Source organism: Dendropsophus ebraccatus, chromosome 14 (assembly GCF_027789765.1).
Source record: "Dendropsophus ebraccatus isolate aDenEbr1 chromosome 14, aDenEbr1.pat, whole genome shotgun sequence".
In the NCBI taxonomy this organism is placed as follows: domain Eukaryota; kingdom Metazoa; phylum Chordata; class Amphibia; order Anura; family Hylidae; genus Dendropsophus; species Dendropsophus ebraccatus.
In genome coordinates, this window is record NC_091467.1 from 21,904,178 (window position 1) to 21,925,760 (window position 21,583).

General features: G+C 45.0%; 1 protein-coding gene across 11 annotated transcripts in view; it reads right to left on the reverse strand.

The window, feature by feature from the left end:
• SRCIN1 (SRC kinase signaling inhibitor 1) overlaps window positions 1-21,583 on the reverse strand; it is a 165,162-nt gene that overhangs the window by 126,027 nt on the left and 17,552 nt on the right. For all 11 annotated transcript variants that reach the window (XM_069953482.1, XM_069953489.1, XM_069953481.1 and 8 more), the window contains exon 2: window positions 3,544-3,827. In XM_069953482.1, the coding sequence (XP_069809583.1) occupies window positions 3,544-3,804 (261 nt within the window). In that variant the 5' untranslated portion in view covers window positions 3,805-3,827. The remainder of the gene's footprint in view (window positions 1-3,543; window positions 3,828-21,583) is intronic.

The window sequence follows — 21,583 nt, forward strand, 5'->3', positions numbered from 1 at the left end:
TAACGATGTCCTTGCAGCTCTTGTCAAACGATTATCGGGCCGTGTAATAGGCCCAGTAAACGAGCAACGATCTAGCAGATCGCTGCTTGTTTACAGGTATTATCGGGCCCTGCTCGGCCCGTGTAATACCACCCTAAGAGATGAGCAAATTGCTCATCTAAACAAAGCGAAGCGCTTCGTTTGGTCTGCGCCCTGCTGATCAAGCCGGCAGCCTTTCAGCGCTGCTCTGCTTCTGGGAAGTTTTCCAGGATTGGATCCAGCTTTTCCCGGCATCCTGGTAGGAGCATCAGGGAGTGGAGCAGCGCTGAAAGGCCAGCGGCTTGATGAGTGGAGCGCTGATCAAATGAAGCGCTCCGCTTTCTTTAGATGAGCGATTCGCTCATCTCTAGTGAGAATAAAAAATATAGAAAGAATTGTTTTCATCTGTTCAGTCTCCCCTTCCCAGTTCTGAGCTGCTGTTTTCTGCTTTTCTCTCTGTCTTCTGTAAATAAAGCCTGCCAGAGACTTGTTTATACTATCCATCTCAGAAGGGAGAAGGGAGGAGGGTGAGAGGGAGAGAAAAGCGCACACAAAGTGTTCTTAGCAGAAAGCAGAAGCTCAGAACTGGGGGAAGGAGAATTAATAGATAATAGCAATTATGGAATGAATTGTTAGTCTCACCATGGGCAGCAACATATAAAAAGTTTTGTTTGACACCTCAATATTACGGGTTCAGGGTGAGATGGCACCTATATAAACCTGTGGTCCCCTATTGCACATACAAAAATTTTATTCCATAGATTCCTTGTTAATTATATATAAACTCATTGGGACATTGCAATAGAACTGTGCAGATGTTCATTATCTGAAACTACTCTAAAACTCAGGAGTTGGTTAAATATCCGACAAGATGTCATAGCGAAGTATATCTTGTGCCTGCCTCGTTTTTGTATTCCACTGTATCATATTACATTTTTCTATATAAAATGGCAGATGTATCCTCCCCTATAAGAATTGCTTTGTGTGCAGATATACAGTCCTTTAAAGTATGTTCACACATGCATAACCTTCATCTTAGCATGTAGTTGGCAGGGGACAACTGTGCAAGAACGGCATATGGCATTTAATTCTCCAAATGTCAATGTCATAGGCTACCTCCCTGATGGTTCTCTAGAAAATCCATCACAGGTGTGCCAGTCCAAACCAGTAAATGGGAGTCATGGGGATATCCTTTTATACGACATGCAACAGACTATAGAAAACGATCGCATATCTTTTAAAGGAGAAGTCTAGCGAAAATTTTTATTAAAGTATTGTATTGCCCCCCAAAAGTTATACAAATCACCAATATACAGTTATTATGGGAAATGCTTATAAAGTGCTTTTTTTCCCCTGCACTTACTACTGCATCAAGGCTTATCCACTTCCTGGATAACATGGTGATGTCACTTCCTGGATAACATGGTGATGTCACTTCCTGGATAAAATGGTGATGTCATGACCCGACTCCCAGAGCTGTGCGGGCTGTGGCTGCTGGAGAGGATGATGGCAGGGGGACACTGAGGGACACAGGGCACTGGGGGGGGGGGGACACTGAGCATCCCCCTGCCATCATCCTTTCCAGCAGCCACAACCCGCTCTGGTCGTGACATCACCATGTTATCCAGGAAGTGACATCACCATGTTATCCAGGAAGTGACATCACCATGTTATCCAGGAAGTGACATCACCATGTTATCCAGGAAGTGACATCACCATTTTATCCAGGAAGTGAAGCCTTGATGCAGTAGTAAGTGCAGGGGAAAAAGCTATTTATAAGCATTTCCTGTAATAAGTGTATATTGGTGATTTGTTTAACTTTTGGGGGGCAAAACAATCCTGTACCAAAATTTTTCACTAGACTTCTCCTTTAAGGTGGTACAGGGTACCTTTCAGACAGAACCCCTGTACTAGGGCCACATGTTTTTGTCTTTACCTAGGATCCTTGTTCCTTTATGTGGCATCTATGTCCTTCATGTTCCCTACCTGTTTTAAGAACTGATTTGGCACCATTATACCTAGAGTAGATGGCATATTTACTACTATAAGACCTGGCTTTTTTTAAAATAAGGGCCAATTGCAGTACAATATAGACATCATTTGCAGATAAGGCAGCACCTGTGGATGCATATTGTATTGTATTACTATCTTAAATTCTTATCCCTATACATAGGATAGGGAATAACATGCTGATCAGCAGGGGTCTGATCCCCACCAATCTAAGAACAAGGATAAACCTGTTCCTGAAATGAATGGTGCACTGCACTGAGCTATGTATGTTTGGCAGCCCCATAGATAATACATTTGTAGAGGCGGATAAGTCAGCTTATCGTTCCTATAGGAAAGCACATCAACAAGCTGGGTCCCTTGGTATGGAGCATGGAAGAAAACAGGGCCGACTCCCGATGTATGTCTAATAGAAGTAATGAACCATAGTTCCAGCTCCAGTGTAAAATAAAACTTCAAGCTTTTGTTGAAACATGTTTAAAAATGCATGGTTTTGCGTTTAAAAAGAAAACATGTTTCAATAAATGCTTTAAATTTTATTTTACACTGGAGCTGGAACTATATCACTATGCAACAGCCATTGTTATACCATGTGTGAACATAGCCTAAGGGTGCATGTTTAGGTTTAAAGGGAACCTGTCACCACGACAATTCTATCTAATCTATCACCATCATGTTATAGAGCAGGAAGAGATGAGTGGATTGATATACTGTATATCTTTGTGGGAAAAAAATTCAATATAACTTGTAAGATGTTGATTAAAATCCCTGATCATTCTGTGTTATGGAGTCCAGTGGGCGGAGTCACTCAGACTCTTTAGCATGGAAACATCAGAGATTTCAATTAATAAATTACAAGTTATACTCAATCTTTTCCCATATAGATATATATCAATCCCCTCAGCTCCTTCTGCTCTATAACATGATGACAATAGCTTTTCATGGTGACGGGTCCCCTTCAAGGATAACTACGGAAGATAGTATTAAAGAAAAATACTAGTTTTTGAATATTGTAAGATCACCCCATGACCAAACTGGTCTCTCAACATCAGACAAGTGGATATTATCCTTCCTGAGATCTTCAAAGAGAATAAACCTCCACCTCTCGACACTAGGTGCTGTGTGAGAGCATGATGGATAACGTGGATCACCCAATGTCAGGTCAATTACATGATGAAGTTAAAGTGTAGGTTCACGTTTGCTGACATTTGCGTCATGCCATTTTAAAATTCTCTCAGTTCTTCCTTACTAGAAGACGAATTGCCCCACAGGTAAAGAGAATCTGACAGAATTGCAAATGCCATGTTGTAAAATGCAGAAAATGTAAGACTAGGCTTTATTTTTAGACCTTATAGAACTCCACCCAAAATGGTTTAAAGCCATGAATTGCGTAACCTTAAACTTGTCACGTATACATTTTATCCATGGAAAGAGAAAAGACTGGAAAGTTGTATGCTATGGGAAAATTCTTTATAAAGATTTGACATAATAAAGATATGTGGGTGGCCCTGCTCTCACCTGATCTCGAATTCTCTCCTGCTGACCACGGATGGCCAAGGCATGTTGAGGGTATTTGTTCTTTAGGTGATCCATGAAGGCGTCTCTCTTCCTTTCCATATCAGACTTCTGGAGATTGGTCAGGGCCTCCAGGCTCTGGGCAGCAATCACAGTGTGCCGGCGCTCCGAAGTGTGCACCAAGCCCACATTAGAAAACCGCCTGGTCCCGTTACCGAGAGTACGGTACTCTCGGGGGTATTCAGCATCGTCCGCAGAGATCATGTGTGTCCCAGACCGGCTGGAATCTGCAGAAAGAGGTAATAGAAGAGGAGAAAAAACGTTAACAACACACTCAACGGTCAGCAAGCCATTGGGCCCGCAGTATCTGTAATTGTTGAAAGGATTTTGGTCCTCTGTGGGATCAAAATGCATTAGACATGCATATAGGTCATTCTCTTAAGGCATGAGAGCACTACTGACAGGAACACAGCTAGTCAGGGTATTCCTTTAGGAGACAACCATGGTATTGTATCTTTTTCAAGAACAGGTAATGAATTCTTTGAACAGTTTGTCTTTCACCATCGAGAAGTAGGTGTTTGTGATTTCTAGTCCAGTTTTTGCTTTATATCGATGCATTATATAATACGCCGTTGGTGAGGCAAGAGAATGCAATGCCAGTTACCAGACGGCCTGAACACACTTACCAATTGTCATTGCCATTATTCCTTATGCAACCCGGCTGCTTATATAAAAAAAATTACTTTAAAGGGGTTATCCAGCGCTACAAAAACATGGGTGGATTGGGTGTGGTTTCAAACTCAGTTCCATTGAAGTGAATGGAGCTTAATTGCAAACCACACCTGAACTGGAGACAAGAGAGGGGGAAAAGTGGCCATGTTTTTATAGCGCTGGATAACCCCTTTAATTATTTGTCATGGAAGTGGTTGTTGTCTGAAAATGCATATTACTGTGGTCCATCGTAGGGTCGTTATGACTTTTATCACTGGAGAAGGTCCAGAGGTTGGAGGTGAGCGCTAAGTTTTTTTTTTACCTTTATAAACATTAGGTTGTGACCTCTGTGAATGATATTGTTGAAAACTGCTAATTGGAGACAGATGGTGTATACTCACCCTGCTCTTCATCTGAGAGTAACAGTTTAGGCCCCAATCTAACTTGTTGTTATAAAGTATATGATTTATGGGTTATAGAGTGGGGTGATAAAACCTTTTGAAGGGGTATACTGGATAAAGGTTTCGAGTTACAGTACTGGGGCCACTATAAGAAAATGCATACTCACCTACCTGGCTCCCCTGGCTCTTCCCGTTCCCCACTTGTTGCTCTATTTGTCCCATCTGATTCTGTCTCACCAGTGACAGCCTACGCAATCAATAACTGCAGCTGTTTCTTGCCACAGTCAGTGATTGGCTTGAAGTGATATTGCCACCCCCTTACTCTATGTGCAGTTCTCAGCACTATCCACATGTTTGCTATATACTGTACCTGTATAAAACTTGTCTGTGTTTTTTTTCTGCTATAAAATCGCTTCATTTCATTGGTGGACAATGTCACCTAGGCGGGACTGACCTGCAGCCACAGCTGACACTGTCCACCGATGAAATGAAGCGAGAATAAGGGCCCTATTAAACAGAGTGATAATAGGCCGAATCAGGCCGATTTGGTTAATAATGGAGAGAAAGATCAGTCGATGAAACGATAAGCGGCTGATTGTTTCTTAAGGCCCTGGCCTAAAATCATCAGCCGATGACCGTGCATTGCTACGTATAATAGCTATGCACGGCCAACGGCTGATGATTAAAAAAAACAGTTTACCTGGCTGTCTTCCTGGTCTTCCCTTGCGCTCTGCTTCCTCTTCTCTCCTGCGCTGCAGCTTTAGAGCGGCCTATGTAAGCCGACAGGCCGCTCAGCCAATCACTGTCCGGGACCACAATGGCCGGTGACTGACTGAGGGGCCTGTCAGCTCGCACAGGCCGCTCTGAAGCTGCAGGAGAAGACCGGGAACACAGACAGGTAATGTAAAATGTAAACTGGCAAAACCTGAACGGACATCGCTAAAGACATCTGTGCAGCCTTTGCTAAAAGATTATTGGGCTGTGTAATAGGCCTAATAAACGAGCACTGATCTAGCAGATCGGCACTCGTTTACAGTATTGATCAGGCCATCATCAGCCAGTGTAATAGGGCTGTGGGTGATGTCACAGATTGAGTGGACCCAAGTATGTGAGTGTGCATTTTTTTTTAGTGGCCCCACCACAATATCATAAATGTTATCTATCTGAAAACCTCCTTTAAGGAACAACCTCCTTTTATTATTACTTATTTGCATGAATTGACATCCCCTTAGGTCATAATCTGTGCAGTAAAAGGGTCTGGAGAGACTCTTCACAACATTAGTAGGGGCGCTCCTCTCCATTCTGCATAGAAGGTGGGCATCTCTGATCAGTGCTGCTGTAGGCAGAGCTTCTGTACTGATAGGATAGGAGATGACAGTAAGGAGGACCAGCATGGGGAGCCATTATCTCACGGCTGCTGATTATTATTCCCTGATTTCACTGGACCGTGACTCATTCTGATTGAAAATCATGGCTAGACATGGGACAAACAGTATCTCGGCTCAGTAATTACAAATGTATGTTCCGTTTTATCCAAATCTCACAGAAATCTCCACGGTTGAATGCAATGAACATGTGTCTTTTTCTAACAATACTATGTAACTATGTCCTTTATTCTATGTGCCTTTACCCTTACTGTAGCTATTGCAGATGCAGGCATATGTCATTTTTATTTTTTAATATCCACTTTAAATGTGCCTGAAATGGTGAAATTAGGCAATAAAGAGTAAAAGTCAAGGGTCAACAGTTTGATCGATGGCCATATCCTTTGAAGAATTACCTGATCATATAAAATGTATAGGAAAAACTAGATTTAAATGAACGTTCTGACTGTATGGGAAAAAGCCATATTTCTGCTGTTCCTTTCTGCCAGGGATGGGGGAATCTACAATCCTCATCATGCCTAGACAGCCAAATCTTTAGCATGATGGGGATTGTACATGAACTTCACCTCTGAATTAAAAGGGTTGTCCATAATTAAAAAAAAAAAAAAAAACAGCTGTTTTTGCTTTGCTTTTTTTTTTTTTTGTGTGTGGTATTACAACTTGACTCCATTCGCTTCAATGAAGCTGAGCTGCAATACCACACACACACTGAGGACAAGAGTGGTGCTGTGTTTCTTGAAGGAAGCCGGCATGTTTTTCTAACCCTGGATAACCCCTTTAAGACCCATATATCATGTGACACAGAACATGGAATCACCCTGCCATTTTACTCCGTGTGCCTTTGCCGAGCATTGTTAGGACCTCCTTAGCGCACCTACCGCTAGTGACATTGATTTCCCCATAAGCGTAGTGTTATATATCTGCTTCTTTACCCAGACGAGAATCCGAGGAACCATTGTTAAGGTTTCTCTACAATCTCGTTTTCTGTCTTCTTAACCTTGATTCATTATTCATTTTAACAAAGGAGAAGAAAACTCATCTCTGCCTTTAATTATTTATCTATTGCATATCATTGATGTAGGAAAGATGAATGGGAAATTTTTTTGTATAATTTTGCTCATATGCATTTAAAATATCTCCTGTGATCGTAGAAGACAAAATCTGGAAAGCTGCCCCTTTGTTCTAGGCGTCGGAAGGGGCCTCCAGCAGTTGGATCTCCATTCTCAGCCTGCTAATAACTTAATGTTTATTTGCTCCATTAGGATATATAGATGCCACTTGGGTCCCATTTTTGAGCCATTAAAAAGGTACTACAGCAGATAAAATAGTTTTACAATAAACTGGTGTACAGATCTGTAAAAGATTTCTATATAAAAAATCTCAAGTCTTCCAGTACCTTTCAGCTGCTGTATGTCCTGCAGGAAGTGGCGTATTCTTTCCAGTCTGACACAGTGCTCTCTGCTGCCACCTCTGTCCATGTCAGGAACTTTCCAGAGCTGGAGAGGCTTTCTGTGGGAATTTTCTACTGCTCTGGACAGTTCCTGACATGGACACAGGTGGCAGCAGAGAGCACCAGGTTAGACTAGAAAGAATACATCACTTTTTGGAACACAAGTAATGGCTGAGCGACATTTAGGGGCCATGACTGTAGTTACATTGTACACAGATGACTAATCCTTGGTCTGGTGGGCACATATGCTACTTGATGAGGTGGAAAAGGGAGGTTTATGAACAGTGCAGTAGACATGCCTTTTGCATACAATATAAAGTAATATAGTAGCTTAGTCATGTGACCGCTGTACTATTAGCCCAACCATGTTGGAGTATGTGTGAGTATATATGCATCCAGGAATAATAGTATAGTAATGCCATCTACTTGGTTTCCCTGCAATGGAATAGATCAGGGATGGGGAACGTGTGGTCCTCCAGCTGTTGCAAAACTACAATTCCCATGTAGCATAGGGGTACCATGCGGACATGCCAGTTACTGTAACAAGCTGCTTCTCTTCTGTGCTCCTTCTGGGATGCCACATACATAGCATAGAAGACAGTACCATTCACTTTTTATAGAATATATCTCTGTCGCAAGTCTACTATACAGCTTGAGGCCATGTTCACACAACATAAGTTCCGTACTAATCACGGCCGTTGTTGCAACGGTCGTGATTGGTACGGAACCTACGTTGTGCTGCAGGCCGAGGGAACCTGTGTATACTCTCCGTCTGGGATCCCTAGCGGCGCCATAGAAAACGGACATGTCAGTTTTCTGCGGCCGCTATTCATTGAATAGCGGCCGTAGAAAACCCTGTCAGTGCACACTATGGAGCAAGCGGCTCTGGCCCCACACGCCATAGTGTGCAGTGGTGAGTTCTGATGCGGGCGCCCACGGATGCACCCTCATCAGCAGCGCTAGAGATCATCCGGCCGGTACTGCAGTACCAGCCGGGATGATCTTTTCTGAGAGCGGCCGTTCCATGACCTGTGTGAACATAGCCTGATATTGGATTTCCAACATAGAGGACATTTTTATTTGTCTCCATGTAGCTTGTATATTTCCACTTTTTTGGCCTTTTTTATGCTATAGCACTTTCACCGACAAGTATAGGCCCTTAAAGGGGGTTATCCAGCACTACAAAAACATGGCCACTTTCCCCCTACTGTTGTCTCCAGATTGGGTGGGTTTTGAAACTCAGTTCCATTGAAGTAAATGGAGCTTAATTGCAAACTGCACCTGAACTGGAGACAACAGTAGGGGGAAAAGTGGCCATGTTTTTGTAGCGCTGCATGACCCCTTTAAAACCCCCAGGCTCTTGGACAATGGTGGATTAGAGTAAAGCTTGGGCATGCCAAGTAAGACCAATGAATGTTGGCCTAAAGACATTTGGCTGATATTAAGCCAAAATATGGATTTGTACTTGTAAGCGCCTCTCCTGAGATTCGCCCCCCTCTCCACCTTCTTTGCTTTTTCTAAGAAATAGGAGTCTCTTCTACAATATTAATGTAAAGCGTAAGACTAGATCATTTTTCATATTTATGCCGTTCATGTTTTAGCTTGCAGGGCACGTAAGTTTGTTTGCATTTGGCATTTCAATCACAGCAGCTTAGCACATCGCATGTTCACCTTATCAGATTAGTATGCGCTTACTGGTTTAGTATTATTTTAAGCTGCTATCTATAGGATTTTATGCACCTAATTTCTAAATATTAAATTTACCCTTAAAGGGACACTATTTTAATTCCCACCTTTTTTGCAAGTAGCATCCTATGTGATAGATCCCTCCCGGGGTGGAGCAGCGTTTATAGGCATGTGTCACAGGCCCAGTCAAATTTGCACTAATTTAACAAATTTGATCATTTCTTGACAGCATATTTTTATCTGTTTTATACACGATAGCGGCTCTGATACATAAAATGTATAAAATGTTCTGTCGCCGTAACTCTAGCATCCCTGTGCCTTATGAGACATCTATATAATTCTCTCTAATGAACAAAGTCCCGCTGCCCCCTTGTACTTTACGCTCTCATGCTTCTCCCATGTTTCCTTCAGGCTTCATTAACTACTGAGCATCACTTTTGCCTGAAAATGTAAAGTAAATGATGAAAACATAAAAAAAAAAAAAAAAAATACGGAGTGTAGCCATTAAAGATCTCACTGATAGACTGCCCTCAGAACTAGCGAGCAGAGAGGTGAATCAGCCCTTCCAATATGGCCTCCAATACAGATTGCTGAGAAATTCTGGGATATAAGCGAGCGAGGGGAAGCTGGAATATACGAGTGGGGACAGGAGCGGTTTGCCTTGCTCAGATAATAGAGTATCACTACCGTCCTAGAACAGCATTCTCTGGTGACTGTATAGCTGCCTGAAGGTTATTATATAAAATAATATATGGCTACTCCATGAACCCCATCTCAGTAGTTGTCTTCTAATATTCTAGACTGGATGACCTTAAAGGGAATGTGCGGCCTAAGATCCACATATTGAAACACATTTTTTTTTCTCTAATCAGTCTCTATTTTCTAATTGTAACTTTTTTTTTTTTGTACATTATTATAGAGGAAGACATCTTGACTGAGTTTTTTTTTTTTTAGCAGCATTAGAGATAGGCTAAACAGCAAGTTCCATGGTCATCGACACAATAGTCTGGCCCAGACCCTATTTACGTGAAAGGGAAAGGTCTTTAGGCATGTTCTGTGACCTGTGCAGAGGTCATTCTAAGGGAAAAGCAAGGCAGATCTCTAGTGTGAAGCTTCTGTCTTTGCTATACACTGGAATCACCTTTCACTGTTCCATCTATAATGATAAGTAAGGGCCCTATTACATGGAGCGATTATGTGCCGAATCAGACAGATATTGCTCTTTGAATAAAGACAATGATCAGCCAAAGGAGTGAGCAATCTTCCTCTTGTGGGCTGATCAAGTTTGTCCTCCTGCCTTTTACCCAGGCTCGGACTGGGCCACCGGGGAGCCGGGGGATTCCCCGGTGGGCCCCGCCTCCTCCCCCCTCCTTGCTGGGCCCTGTCCCTGAGCCAGAGAGGGGCCTACCATTTGATAGGGAGCGCAAGGGGGCCCCTGCTTGTTCCCACACTGCTGAACAGGCGGCATCAGGGCCCGTTCTTAATGTAAACTAATCATGGGCCCTCCCTCCCCCTGCACTCAGTGTGTCCCAGCTCCCAGCCTCGGCCCTGCTCTCTTCCTACCTGTCATGAGGAAGATGCGGAGAGCAGCAGCAGCAGCAGGGCCCTCCATCCCCCCTCCCCTCTGCCCCTCCCCTCTGCAGTCATGTGACTCTCCTGTTGCTATGTGTGCAGTCGGTGCACAGGAGATGGGGAGAGGCTGCCGGCTGCCGGGCCTGGCTGGGAGAAGAGGAGGGAAAGATGGAGACTCCATGGAGCTTCCTGCCCTGCTGAACATGTGAGTTTGTTAACTGTATATTTGTCTGTCTTTGTAATCTGTGTGTGTTTGTACATCTGTGTCATGTGTTTATGCATGCGTGTGTGTGTGTGTGTGTGTGTGCGGGCATCTATCATGTATATAGTGTATATTATGTAATGTAGTACTATAGATATTTTACTGTATATATATAATCTGCATGCTTTTGTATCTGTGTATATATGTTTGTGTGTCTGTCATGTGTCTGTGTGTGTGTGTTAGTATGCTTAGATGTAGGTATATATGTAAGGTGTGTTGTGTCTATTTGTGTGTGTGTTAGTATGATTAGATGTAGGTATATATGTAAGGTGTTGTGCATATTTGTGTATGTCTGCAGTATGTCATTTTGTGTGTATATATTTGTATGTGATGATAAACAGTTTGCACCCTGGGGGTCCAGTTGTGCAGGAGATCCCTGAGGCTTAGGGGCTGATCGGCTGATTCAGTATTATAGGAGTGATGGTAGGATGATAGGAGTAGTAGTAGACATAACAGTAAGACTTTCATCAATGGATGAGGCGTTTTGAGGGGAACCCTCTTTGTCAGATCTATTGAGGGTTTTCTACAAAAAATGTCATCCATTAATTAAAGTCTTACTGTTACTTCTACTAAAACTCCTATCATCTTTGATGTGAGAATCCTGAATCAGCTGATCAGCGCCTAAGCCTTACAGATCTCCTGCACAACTGGGACCTCCAGAGTGCAAACTTCTTCTCAATTATTGCACCAACTCAAAAAATAAAGATATAAGCAGTAGCATCAGACACAGGTAGTATAAGGGCTCGTTCCCACTGAGGAAAGGTAGCGGAATTCCGCGACGGAATTGTCCGCCGCGGAATGCCGTTAGCCTCCCGCTCATAATGGGACTCTATGGGAGACGCGCACTCCTGCCCTGTCCGCGCTGAAGAATGAACATGTTCATTCTTCAGCGCGGACAGGGCAGGAGCGCGCGTCTCCCATAGAGTCCCATTATGAGCGGGAGGCTAACGGCATTCCGCGGCGGACAATTCCGTCGCGGAATTCCGCTACCTTTCCTCAGTGGGAACGAGCCCTAATGCCCCCCTCATCTGACTGCCCCCCCTCCACACACAGGTAGTATAATGCCCCCCTCATCTGACTGCCCCCCCTCCAGACACAGGTAGTATAATGCCCCCTCATCTGACTGCACCCCCTCCAGACACAGGTAGTATAATGCCCTCTCATCTGACTGCCCCCCCTCCAGACACAGGTAGTATAATGCCCCCCTCATCTGACTGCACCCCCTCCAGACACAGGTAGTATAATGCCCCCTCATCTGACTGCCCCCCCTCCAGACACAGGTAGTATAATGCCCCCCTCATCTGACTGCCCCCCCTCCAGACACAGGTAGTATAATGCCCCCTCATCTGACTGCACCCCCTCCAGACACAGGTAGTATAATGCCCCCTCATCTGACTGCACCCCCTCCAGACACAGGTAGTATAATGCCCTCTCATCTGACTGCCCCCCCTCCAGACACAGGTAGTATAATGCCCCCCTCATCTGACTGCACCCCCACCAGACACAGGTAGTATAATGCCCCCTCATCTGACTGCCCCCCCTCCAGACACAGGTAGTATAATGCCCCCTCATCTGACTGCCCCCCCTCCAGACACAGGTAGTATAATGCCCCCCTCATCTCACTGCACCCCCTCCAGACACAGGTAGTATAATGCCCCCTCATCTGACTGCCCCCCCTCCAGACACAGGTAGTATAATGCCCCCTCATCTGACTGCCCCCCCTCCAGACACAGGTAGTATAATGCCCCCCTCATCTGACTGCACCCCTCCAGACACAGGTAGTATAATGCCCCCCTCATCTGACTGCACCCCTCCAGACACAGGTAGTATAATGCCCCCCTCATCTGACTGCCCCCCCTCCAGACACAGGTAGTATAATGCCCCCTCATCTGACTGCCCCCCCTCCAGACACAGGTAGTATAATGCCCCCTCATCTGACTGCCCCCCCTCCAGACACAGGTAGTATAATGCCCCCCTCATCTCACTGCACCCCCTCCAGACACAGGTAGTATAATGCCCCCTCATCTGACTGCCCCCCCTCCAGACACAGGTAGTATAATGCCCCCTCATCTGACTGCACCCCCTCCAGACACAGGTAGTATAATGCCCCCCTCATCTGACTGCACCCCTCCAGACACAGGTAGTATAATGCCCCCCTCATCTGACTGCACCCCTCCAGACACAGGTAGTATAATGCCCCCCTCATCTGACTGCACCCCCTCCAGACACAGGTAGTATAATGCCCCCCCTCATCTGACTGCACCCCTCCAGACACAGTATAATGCCCCCTCAACTGACTGCCCCCCCTCCAGACACAGGTAGTATAATGCCCCCCTCATCTGACTGCACCCCTCCAGACACAGTTAGTATAATGCCCCCCTCATCTGACTGCACCCCCTCCAGACACAGGTAGTATAATGCCCCCCCTCATCTGACTGCACCCCCTCCAGACACAGGTAGTATAATGCCCCCCCCTCATCTGACTGCACCCCCTCCAGACACAGGTAGTATAATGCCCCCCCTCATCTGACTGCACCCCTCCAGACACAGGTAGTATAATGCCCCCCTCATCTGACTACACCCCTCCAGACACAGGTAGTATAATGCCCCCTCATCTGACTGCCCCCCCTCCAGACACAGGTAGTATAATGCCCCCTCATCTGACTGCACCCCCTCCAGACACAGGTAGTATAATGCCCCCTCATCTGACTGCCCCCCCTCCAGACACAGGTAGTATAATGCCCCCCTCATCTCACTGCACCCCCTCCAGACACAGGTAGTATAATGCCCCCTCATCTGACTGCACCCCTCCAGACACGGGTAGTATAATGCCCCCCTCATCTGACCACCCCCTCCAGACACAGGTAGTATAATGCCCCCTCATCTCACTGCACCCACTCCAGACACGGGTAGTATAATGCCCCCCTCATCTGACTGCACCCCCTCCAGACACAGGTAGTATAATGCCCCCTCATCTGACTGCACCCCTCCAGACACAGGTAGTATAATGCCCCCCTCATCTGACTGCACCCCCTCCAGACACAGGTAGTATAATGCCCCCCTCATCTGACTGCACCCCCTCCAGACACAGGTAGTGTAATGCCCCCTCATCTGACTGCACCCCTCCAGACACAGGTAGTATAATGCCCCCCCTCATCTGACTGCACCCCCTCCAGACACAGTTAGTATAATGCCCCCCTCATCTGACTGCCCCCCCCTCCAGACACAGGTAGTATAATGCCCCCTCATCTGACTGCCCCCCCTCCAGACACAGGTAGTATAATGCCCCCCCTCATAATATAATGCTCCGGCTGCACGCTCCATTGTGTGCATCTGGGAATTCAGATGCGGGTGCACACGGGTGTGCCTGAATCACAATTCAACAGAGATGAAGACCATCCGTTTGGGATATTCTGGTAAAAGAGGTATTCTGGTGAAAAATTTTTTTTCAAATTAACTGGTGTGAGGAAGTTATAGGAATTTGTAAATTACTTCTAATTAAAAATCTCCAGTCTTCCAATACTTATCAGCTGCTGTATGTATTGCAGGAAGTGGTGTATTCTCTCCAGTCTGACACAGTGCTCTCTGCTTCCACCTCTGTCCATGTCAGGAACTGCCCAGAGCAGGAGAGGTTTTCTATGGGGATTTGCTACTGCTCTGGACAATTCCTGACATGGACAGAGGTGGCAGCAGAGAACACTGTGTCAGACTGGAGAGAATACACCACTTCCTGCAGGACATACAGCAGCTGATAAGTACTGGAAGACAAAGTAATTTACTGATCTGTAACTTCTGACAGATTTGAAATTTTTTTTTATTTACCTGAGTACCCCTTTAACGCTTTAATGACCACTGATATGCCTTTCATGAAGGTCCTTAAAAGTCTTATTCTAGCCCAACACCTTGTGGTGAGGCTAGAATAAACCATTATTGGTCTCCTCTGCTGGAGATTGTAATATAAGAATAGACTAGATGGACATTTTCTCCTTCATCGTTTATGTTTCTAAGTCTGTGTTCACACATGACATTTTTCATGTGTTTTTGCAGCAATATTAAAGAGAACCTGTCACCTCCCGTGCCGGGTCAGAGCCCGGCCGACCCCCGCTAGAGCCCCTTAAAGTCACCTCAATCCCGAAGTCCCGCTTCTTCAGCCGGTGCGGGGACAGAGATATCACCGTGGGAAGCCCGGAGCGCGCGCTGCTGAGATGAGAATGACTGCTCCATTCATTCTCTATGAGCGTCGGACTCATCTCAGCCGCGCTCACCAGGCTTCCCACGGTGATATCTCCGTCCCCGCACCGGCTGAAGAAGCGGGACTTCGGGAATGAGGTGACTATAAGGGGCTCTAGCGGGGGTCGGCCGGGCTCTGACCCGGCACGGGAGGTGACAGGTTCTCTTTAAGTTTCTACCTAAATGGTGCAGTTTTACCACAACTGCATCAATCAGTAACAACTGTATAAGTGACTGGCAGTGCACTAGTATTGCTGCTCACATACACAGCTCTATGCAAAGTCGCTGTTCTAACGTGAAAGGTTTGGTGCTGATTATGTCTTTATATGTTGGGTGGGCCCCAAGAATCAATTTCCCTGGTGGGCCAAGGTACCCCAGTCCGACACTGCTTTTACCTGTTGACTGCAGCTGCCGCTGACACTTCCGAACCAGTCTCTGCAGTGACATCTTGCTCAGCCAATCACTAGCCGGCAGTGCTGTGCCTTCTCTGTTAGTGATTGGCTGAGCGGGCTGTTACTGCAGAGACGGGTTGGAAAGTGTCAGCAGCAGCTGCAGTCAGCATGGAACGCAGGGAAAAGGCAAGAGGACACAGGGGAAGCGTGGAGTGGTAAGTATAACTGCATCTTTATTATTTTCTTTATAAAGCAAGGGCTGCACGGACCGCTAAAGATATATGTGCAGCCCCGCAAGCTCAGTAAGTCACTTTCTTAAAATCTGGGGTCGGGCCATATAATATGGTTCTAAGGCACTGCTGGAAAGTGATCTAAACAGAACAGGAATTTGCAGCCTTATATAAGGCTTATAACTGAAAAACGTCATGATTATTTTATAAAAAAAAAAAAAAAAAAATCGAAAAAAATTATGATGAATAAAAAACTTGATTCAAACAATAGGTCGTTTCGTTTTTGATGATACATCCTTTTAAAAAATGCAGGTTCTTTAGCAGGGGTCAAGACTAAAGCCTTTCTGCACTAGATGAATTTCTAAGCCTCCATGACTACATATACTAACACCTGCATGCATCAAATGATGGAAGAAACAATATACAGAACCAGATGCAGTCAGTCTAAACAACCATTCTTCAGCTCTCACACATCTTATATAGTCATCCACATGGGAAAAAGCCTGCAGAGTGGATTTTCCAATCCGCAGCATGTCCATTTCTGTTGCTAATTGTTCACAGATTAGTTACGGATTTTCTCTATTAATTCAGCAGGGAAGTAAAAATCCAGAATAAAATCTACATGTATTCTACTGCAAATAAACTGCATATTCTGCCACATCTGAATGTACCCTTAAAGGGGTTGTTTGGGCTTCAAAAATTATATATGGAATAAAAACAAAAATATTAGATATTCTCACCTACCCTGATCCCCCCATAAATGCAACGCTGATGTTCTTGATGGCCTCTCATCAATGCTACTTCCTAGTTTCTCATGATATATAGGAACTGGCCTACACAGCCAATCATTGGCTGCAGCAGTGTCCCGCCTCAGCTGATGATTGGCTGAGCAGGCAACTTTTGCAGGGAAGACACTCCTCAACTTGTCACTGATACTTCTTGGTGACAAATGATCAGAAGAGAGACAGTGCAGCAGCTGCAAGGGGCTCAGGGTAGGTGAGTATAGCTTCTTTATATATCTTTTTGCCACCCTGAATAATACAAAAAATGTTATGCCCTGACAACCACCTTAAAAAGTACTTATTTTTATAAACTTCTAACATTTCATAGTGACAGCAGATGATATGAGAAGTGGGGGTCCAGGTGGTGAAACCTCCATCAATTACTAAACCCTATATATCACATAGGGCAGCTCCTTGAGCTTAGAAGTAAAACATGATTTTGTAGCTTTGCGAACAGGAATCATTTGTTTTACATTTATCTATCAGCTATCTGCCCATGTCTCAAGCTCTGATCATGACATAGAGCGGACATTCCCTTTAAGATGATAGCATACACTTATACAGAGCAATTATATATTAGCTGTAGACATCTGAGGGACTCTATCGTACCTCCATATGCCTTGGATTTCATACAGAGGATTACAGAGGTTTTTTTTTCTGCTGGATTAAGCATGAATTCAAGGGAAAAAAATAGTGCCATGCTCCATTGCATACTGTAAAGTAGAGTTGTTCTTCCCTAGAGACACTGCTTCTAGGGGAGAATAGTGCTGTATGGCGGCGCACAGGGTTTCTTGGCTGCATGAGGACTCTGTATGATCTGCACTTGATTCTTAGAGTACTGCTCCAATTGCTAGACCGAGACCGGATCAGCAGAACGATTATGGTATAGTCGTCTAGATGCAGGAATAAGTGACCGTAAATCTACGTATTCTTGCACGTTGTCCGAGTTATCTGTACATCTACGACCGCCTTTTGTTCTTCATGAATTGTATTCTGCATTTTTAGAGGCATTGTCTCCGGAATGACTTGATGCAAGGTCAGGAAGACATCACAGAGTGACACATAAAATGTGATATAAAGTGGCGTCGATCAGCCGTGTCCCACAGATACCGTGTCCTCACATTGCACTTGGCAGACAAGGACATATCACCCTAGCCACTGCGGGACGAGTACAGAGGAGCTTTTTATCCTTAGACTAAGCCACAGGAGTCGTGATTTCTATTCCCAGCCATGTGATGGTTAAATGAATAGGCTGGTTATCATTCACGCACAAAACCCACATCCAGGACCTGGAAGACTGAACACCAGCTTGCAGGGAACAGCTTGGATTTACTTTGTGCTTTGCGCGCGCCCTCTGGTTACTTGTACTACACTCAATGGCTTCAGGTACAAAACACGGAGATTGAAAAAAGTGGCGCAGCTCCATGTAGCAGCGGATCAGACCTCTTTCATTTTCTACCATACCCCTGAAAATTAAAACTAGTATCTGTTTGCCATTGGCGATACCTCCCCTGTTCTTCTGCCCTACTTTTTTATATCCATCGTATGTCGTCTTGCTTTGTAGTTGTCGACCTTTTTAAATAAGCCAAGATTATCCAGGTCCCATTGCTATTTTGATGGAACCTGGAATCTGTTGTCCCTGATGCCACCATTATTGCTCATATGATGGACACATATGCATGCTGGGCTGTACTGGGATAGGATGAGAACGAACCATGCAGCTACTTTATTTATAAGGATATGTTCAGACATGGCACTTAGGGTACTATTACACAGAACGATAATCGGCCGATTATCGCTCAATGTAATAAATACAACGATGACCGGCTGATCGTTGATATAGGTTTGAACCTATAATTGTCGGGCGCCGACCGCGCATCGCTATGTGTAATAGCAGTGCGTGGCCGGCGGCTGATGATTTACATTACCCATCCAGGCTGAAGGGCTCCTCTTGCGGTCTTTTTCTCCCTGACTCCCGCGCACTCCAGCTTCAGAGCGGCCTGTCTCAGCTGACACGCGGCTCAGCCAATCACTGGCCGGGACTGCGGTGGTCAGTGATTGGCTGAGCGGCCTGTCAGCTGAGACAGGCCGCTCTGAAGCGGGAGCGCGTGGGACCCGGGGAGAAGAAGACCGCAAGAGGAGCCCTGCAGCCTGGATAGGTAATGTATAAAGTTAAGCAAGGGCTGCAAGGATATTGGTAACCATGTCCATGCAGCCCTTGTGAAACGGTAATCGGGCCGTGTGCTCATCTAGCAGATCAGCGCTCGTTTACAGTTATTATTGGGCCCCCATCCGCAGTTTATCACTGATACTACACATATCATATAGGCAGCCTATGCCTCTGCTATGGTACCATGCAGGCGGGGGGGGGGGGGGGGTTAACAGCTATGGTTAAATATGACTTTCCAATTGGAAGGCAGACCATAAGCAAGGTTCCTTTACTTTATACAGACAGTACTATGTAAGAGAACAAAACAAAACCACCTGCCAGTGGGTGATATTGCCCAGGGGCTTAAAGGGGTTGTCCAGCGAAAATCTTTTTCTTTCAAATCAACTGGTTTCAGAAAGTTATATAGATTTGTAATTTACTTCTATTTAAAAAAATCTCTAGTCTTTCCTTACTTATCAGCTGCTGTATGTCCTGCAGGAAGTAGTGTATTCTTTCCAGTCTGACCCAGTGCTCTCTGCTGCCACCTCTGTCCATGTCAGGAACTGTCCAGAGCAGGAGAGGGTTTCTATGGGGATTTGCTGCTGCTCTGGACAGTTCATGTCATGGACAGAGGTGGCAGCAGAGAGCACTGTGTCAGACTGGAAAGAATACACCACTTCCTGCAGGACATAAAGCAGCTGATGAGTATGGGAAGACTGGGGATTTTTAAATAGAAGTAAATTACAAATCTACATAACTTTCTGAAATCAGTTGATTTGAAAGAAAAAGATAAGGGATAATCCCCTTAACAAGTAATCATGGGGTCCATAACAAAATTTGGAATAGGGCCTTTTTGCACCATGACCATTTCCAACAACAAGCTTGCACATAGTGATGTCACTGTACAGGCATAGAGTACACAGTGATGGCGCCGAGGACAATGGTAATGATCACAGTGATATAACAGTACAGAGATAATAGGCATAGTGATGTAATAATAGTGTCATAATGTACACAGTAATGTCAGAAAATAAGGATAGTGCACGCATGTCTCAGTATATACTAACATAATGCACACAGTGATGTAATAATAATGTGCATAGTAATGGCACACAGTGAGGTCACAGTACAAAAATACTATAAACTAGTACTGTAATCCTAGTAAACTTCTGCATTAGATTTCTATGACACCTTATATATATATTTCACCACTGTACCATGTGTGAAAACATTCAAGTCCATCCAGTAATCTCCAGCTTTGGCCTTACTTTCCCTCGAAATAGAGCAGATATTATGGGTACATAGGACAAGATCGCTAATGGCAAAATATTGGAGAAGTGGGAGAATCCCAACAATAAAGGAAATCATTCACTGTACACAGTTCAACTACACGTGGAACAGGTGATTGCCGAAGGGATAAACCAAAGTAAGAGCTCAAACCAATCATGAAAAAAAAAAATGGACGAAATATCCTAAAACGGTGAAGTAACCAAAGAGGACGAGCCTAATTTCAGAATAAGAGATTGATATAGGACTTTTCTATATGGGCGATTGGGAAAAGAGAATAATGAGTTAGTATCAAGGTGAGCAAACTTGTTCGTTGTAAAATAAAAAAAAACTAATAAAAAGTAATGTTAAGAAAAAAAAATTAAACGACACGCCTTTATGCCATGGATGGAGGTGGTTAGTGCCAGAAGGACCGATGTTATGTATGAAAAATGAGGAACGATAATGGTGGTTATTGCAACAGACCTGAAAGTAACAACTCTAACTAAAGATGCCCATACAAATTAGTGAAAGGTAGCTGGACCCGCCTACTGTAGCGACATCCGCTGACTGACTCTCCCCTGACAGATGATGTCGGATGAGAAAACAGTCAGGCATGTTGGATACTGGACTGCCCGACCCAAGTGTTCTCAGCAATAAGCTGCTGCCAGAGGAATCTGGAAATGGTCTGACCCTACCTATCTCCACTGGCAACATGTGAACATTTGGTAGGGATTGTGCCTAAGAGCTGTTGGCTGAACGGACATGTGTATGGCCACCTTCAAGGCCCTATTACACTAAGGAATTATGTGCCGATTCAAGCCCATGTAATAGAGACAGCCATCAGCCGATGTTGAGAAACAGATCGCTGATCTCAGGGAGACCAGCCAAATGATAACACTGCCGGCTGCTAGTGAAAGCGCTCAATGCAGTGAAATCCTAGGTGCATTGCCCCCTTGGAAACATGAATATGCAAAAGAAGAGCCTGTAGAGCCTCATCAAAGAGTCTCAGAACAAAGGACTAGCCAGATATCCCTCCGGGAAGGACCCAGCCAGTGGGGGGCTCCTGGAAGGAAACCACCAAAACCACCATATTAAGTGGCCCTATAAGTCAATGTAATGACAAGGGATAAACCAAGGCTAGGTAACCATCCACAGACAGCTGTTTTGGGGTGTTGCCCCTCATCAGTGTGGAGCAGGATTCTGGCTAGGTGGGAGCAATGCCTAGTAGAGCCATAAGGGAAACAGATCGCTGATCTCAGGGAGACCAGCCAAATATAACACTGCCGGCTGCTAGTGAAAGTGCTCAATGCAGTGAAATCCTAGGTGCATTGCCCCCTGGGAAATGTCTTTCAACATCTTGCCACACGGCTGATTTAAGCAAGGGCTCTATGGGCATCCCTGAGGATGTTTGTGCAGCCCCATCTGCATGACTATCGAGATGTGTAATAGGCTCGGTACGCCAGTGTCGATTTTGTAGATTGGCGGTCACTTTCCCAGCGCATTGGGCCATCTAATACAGCCTTT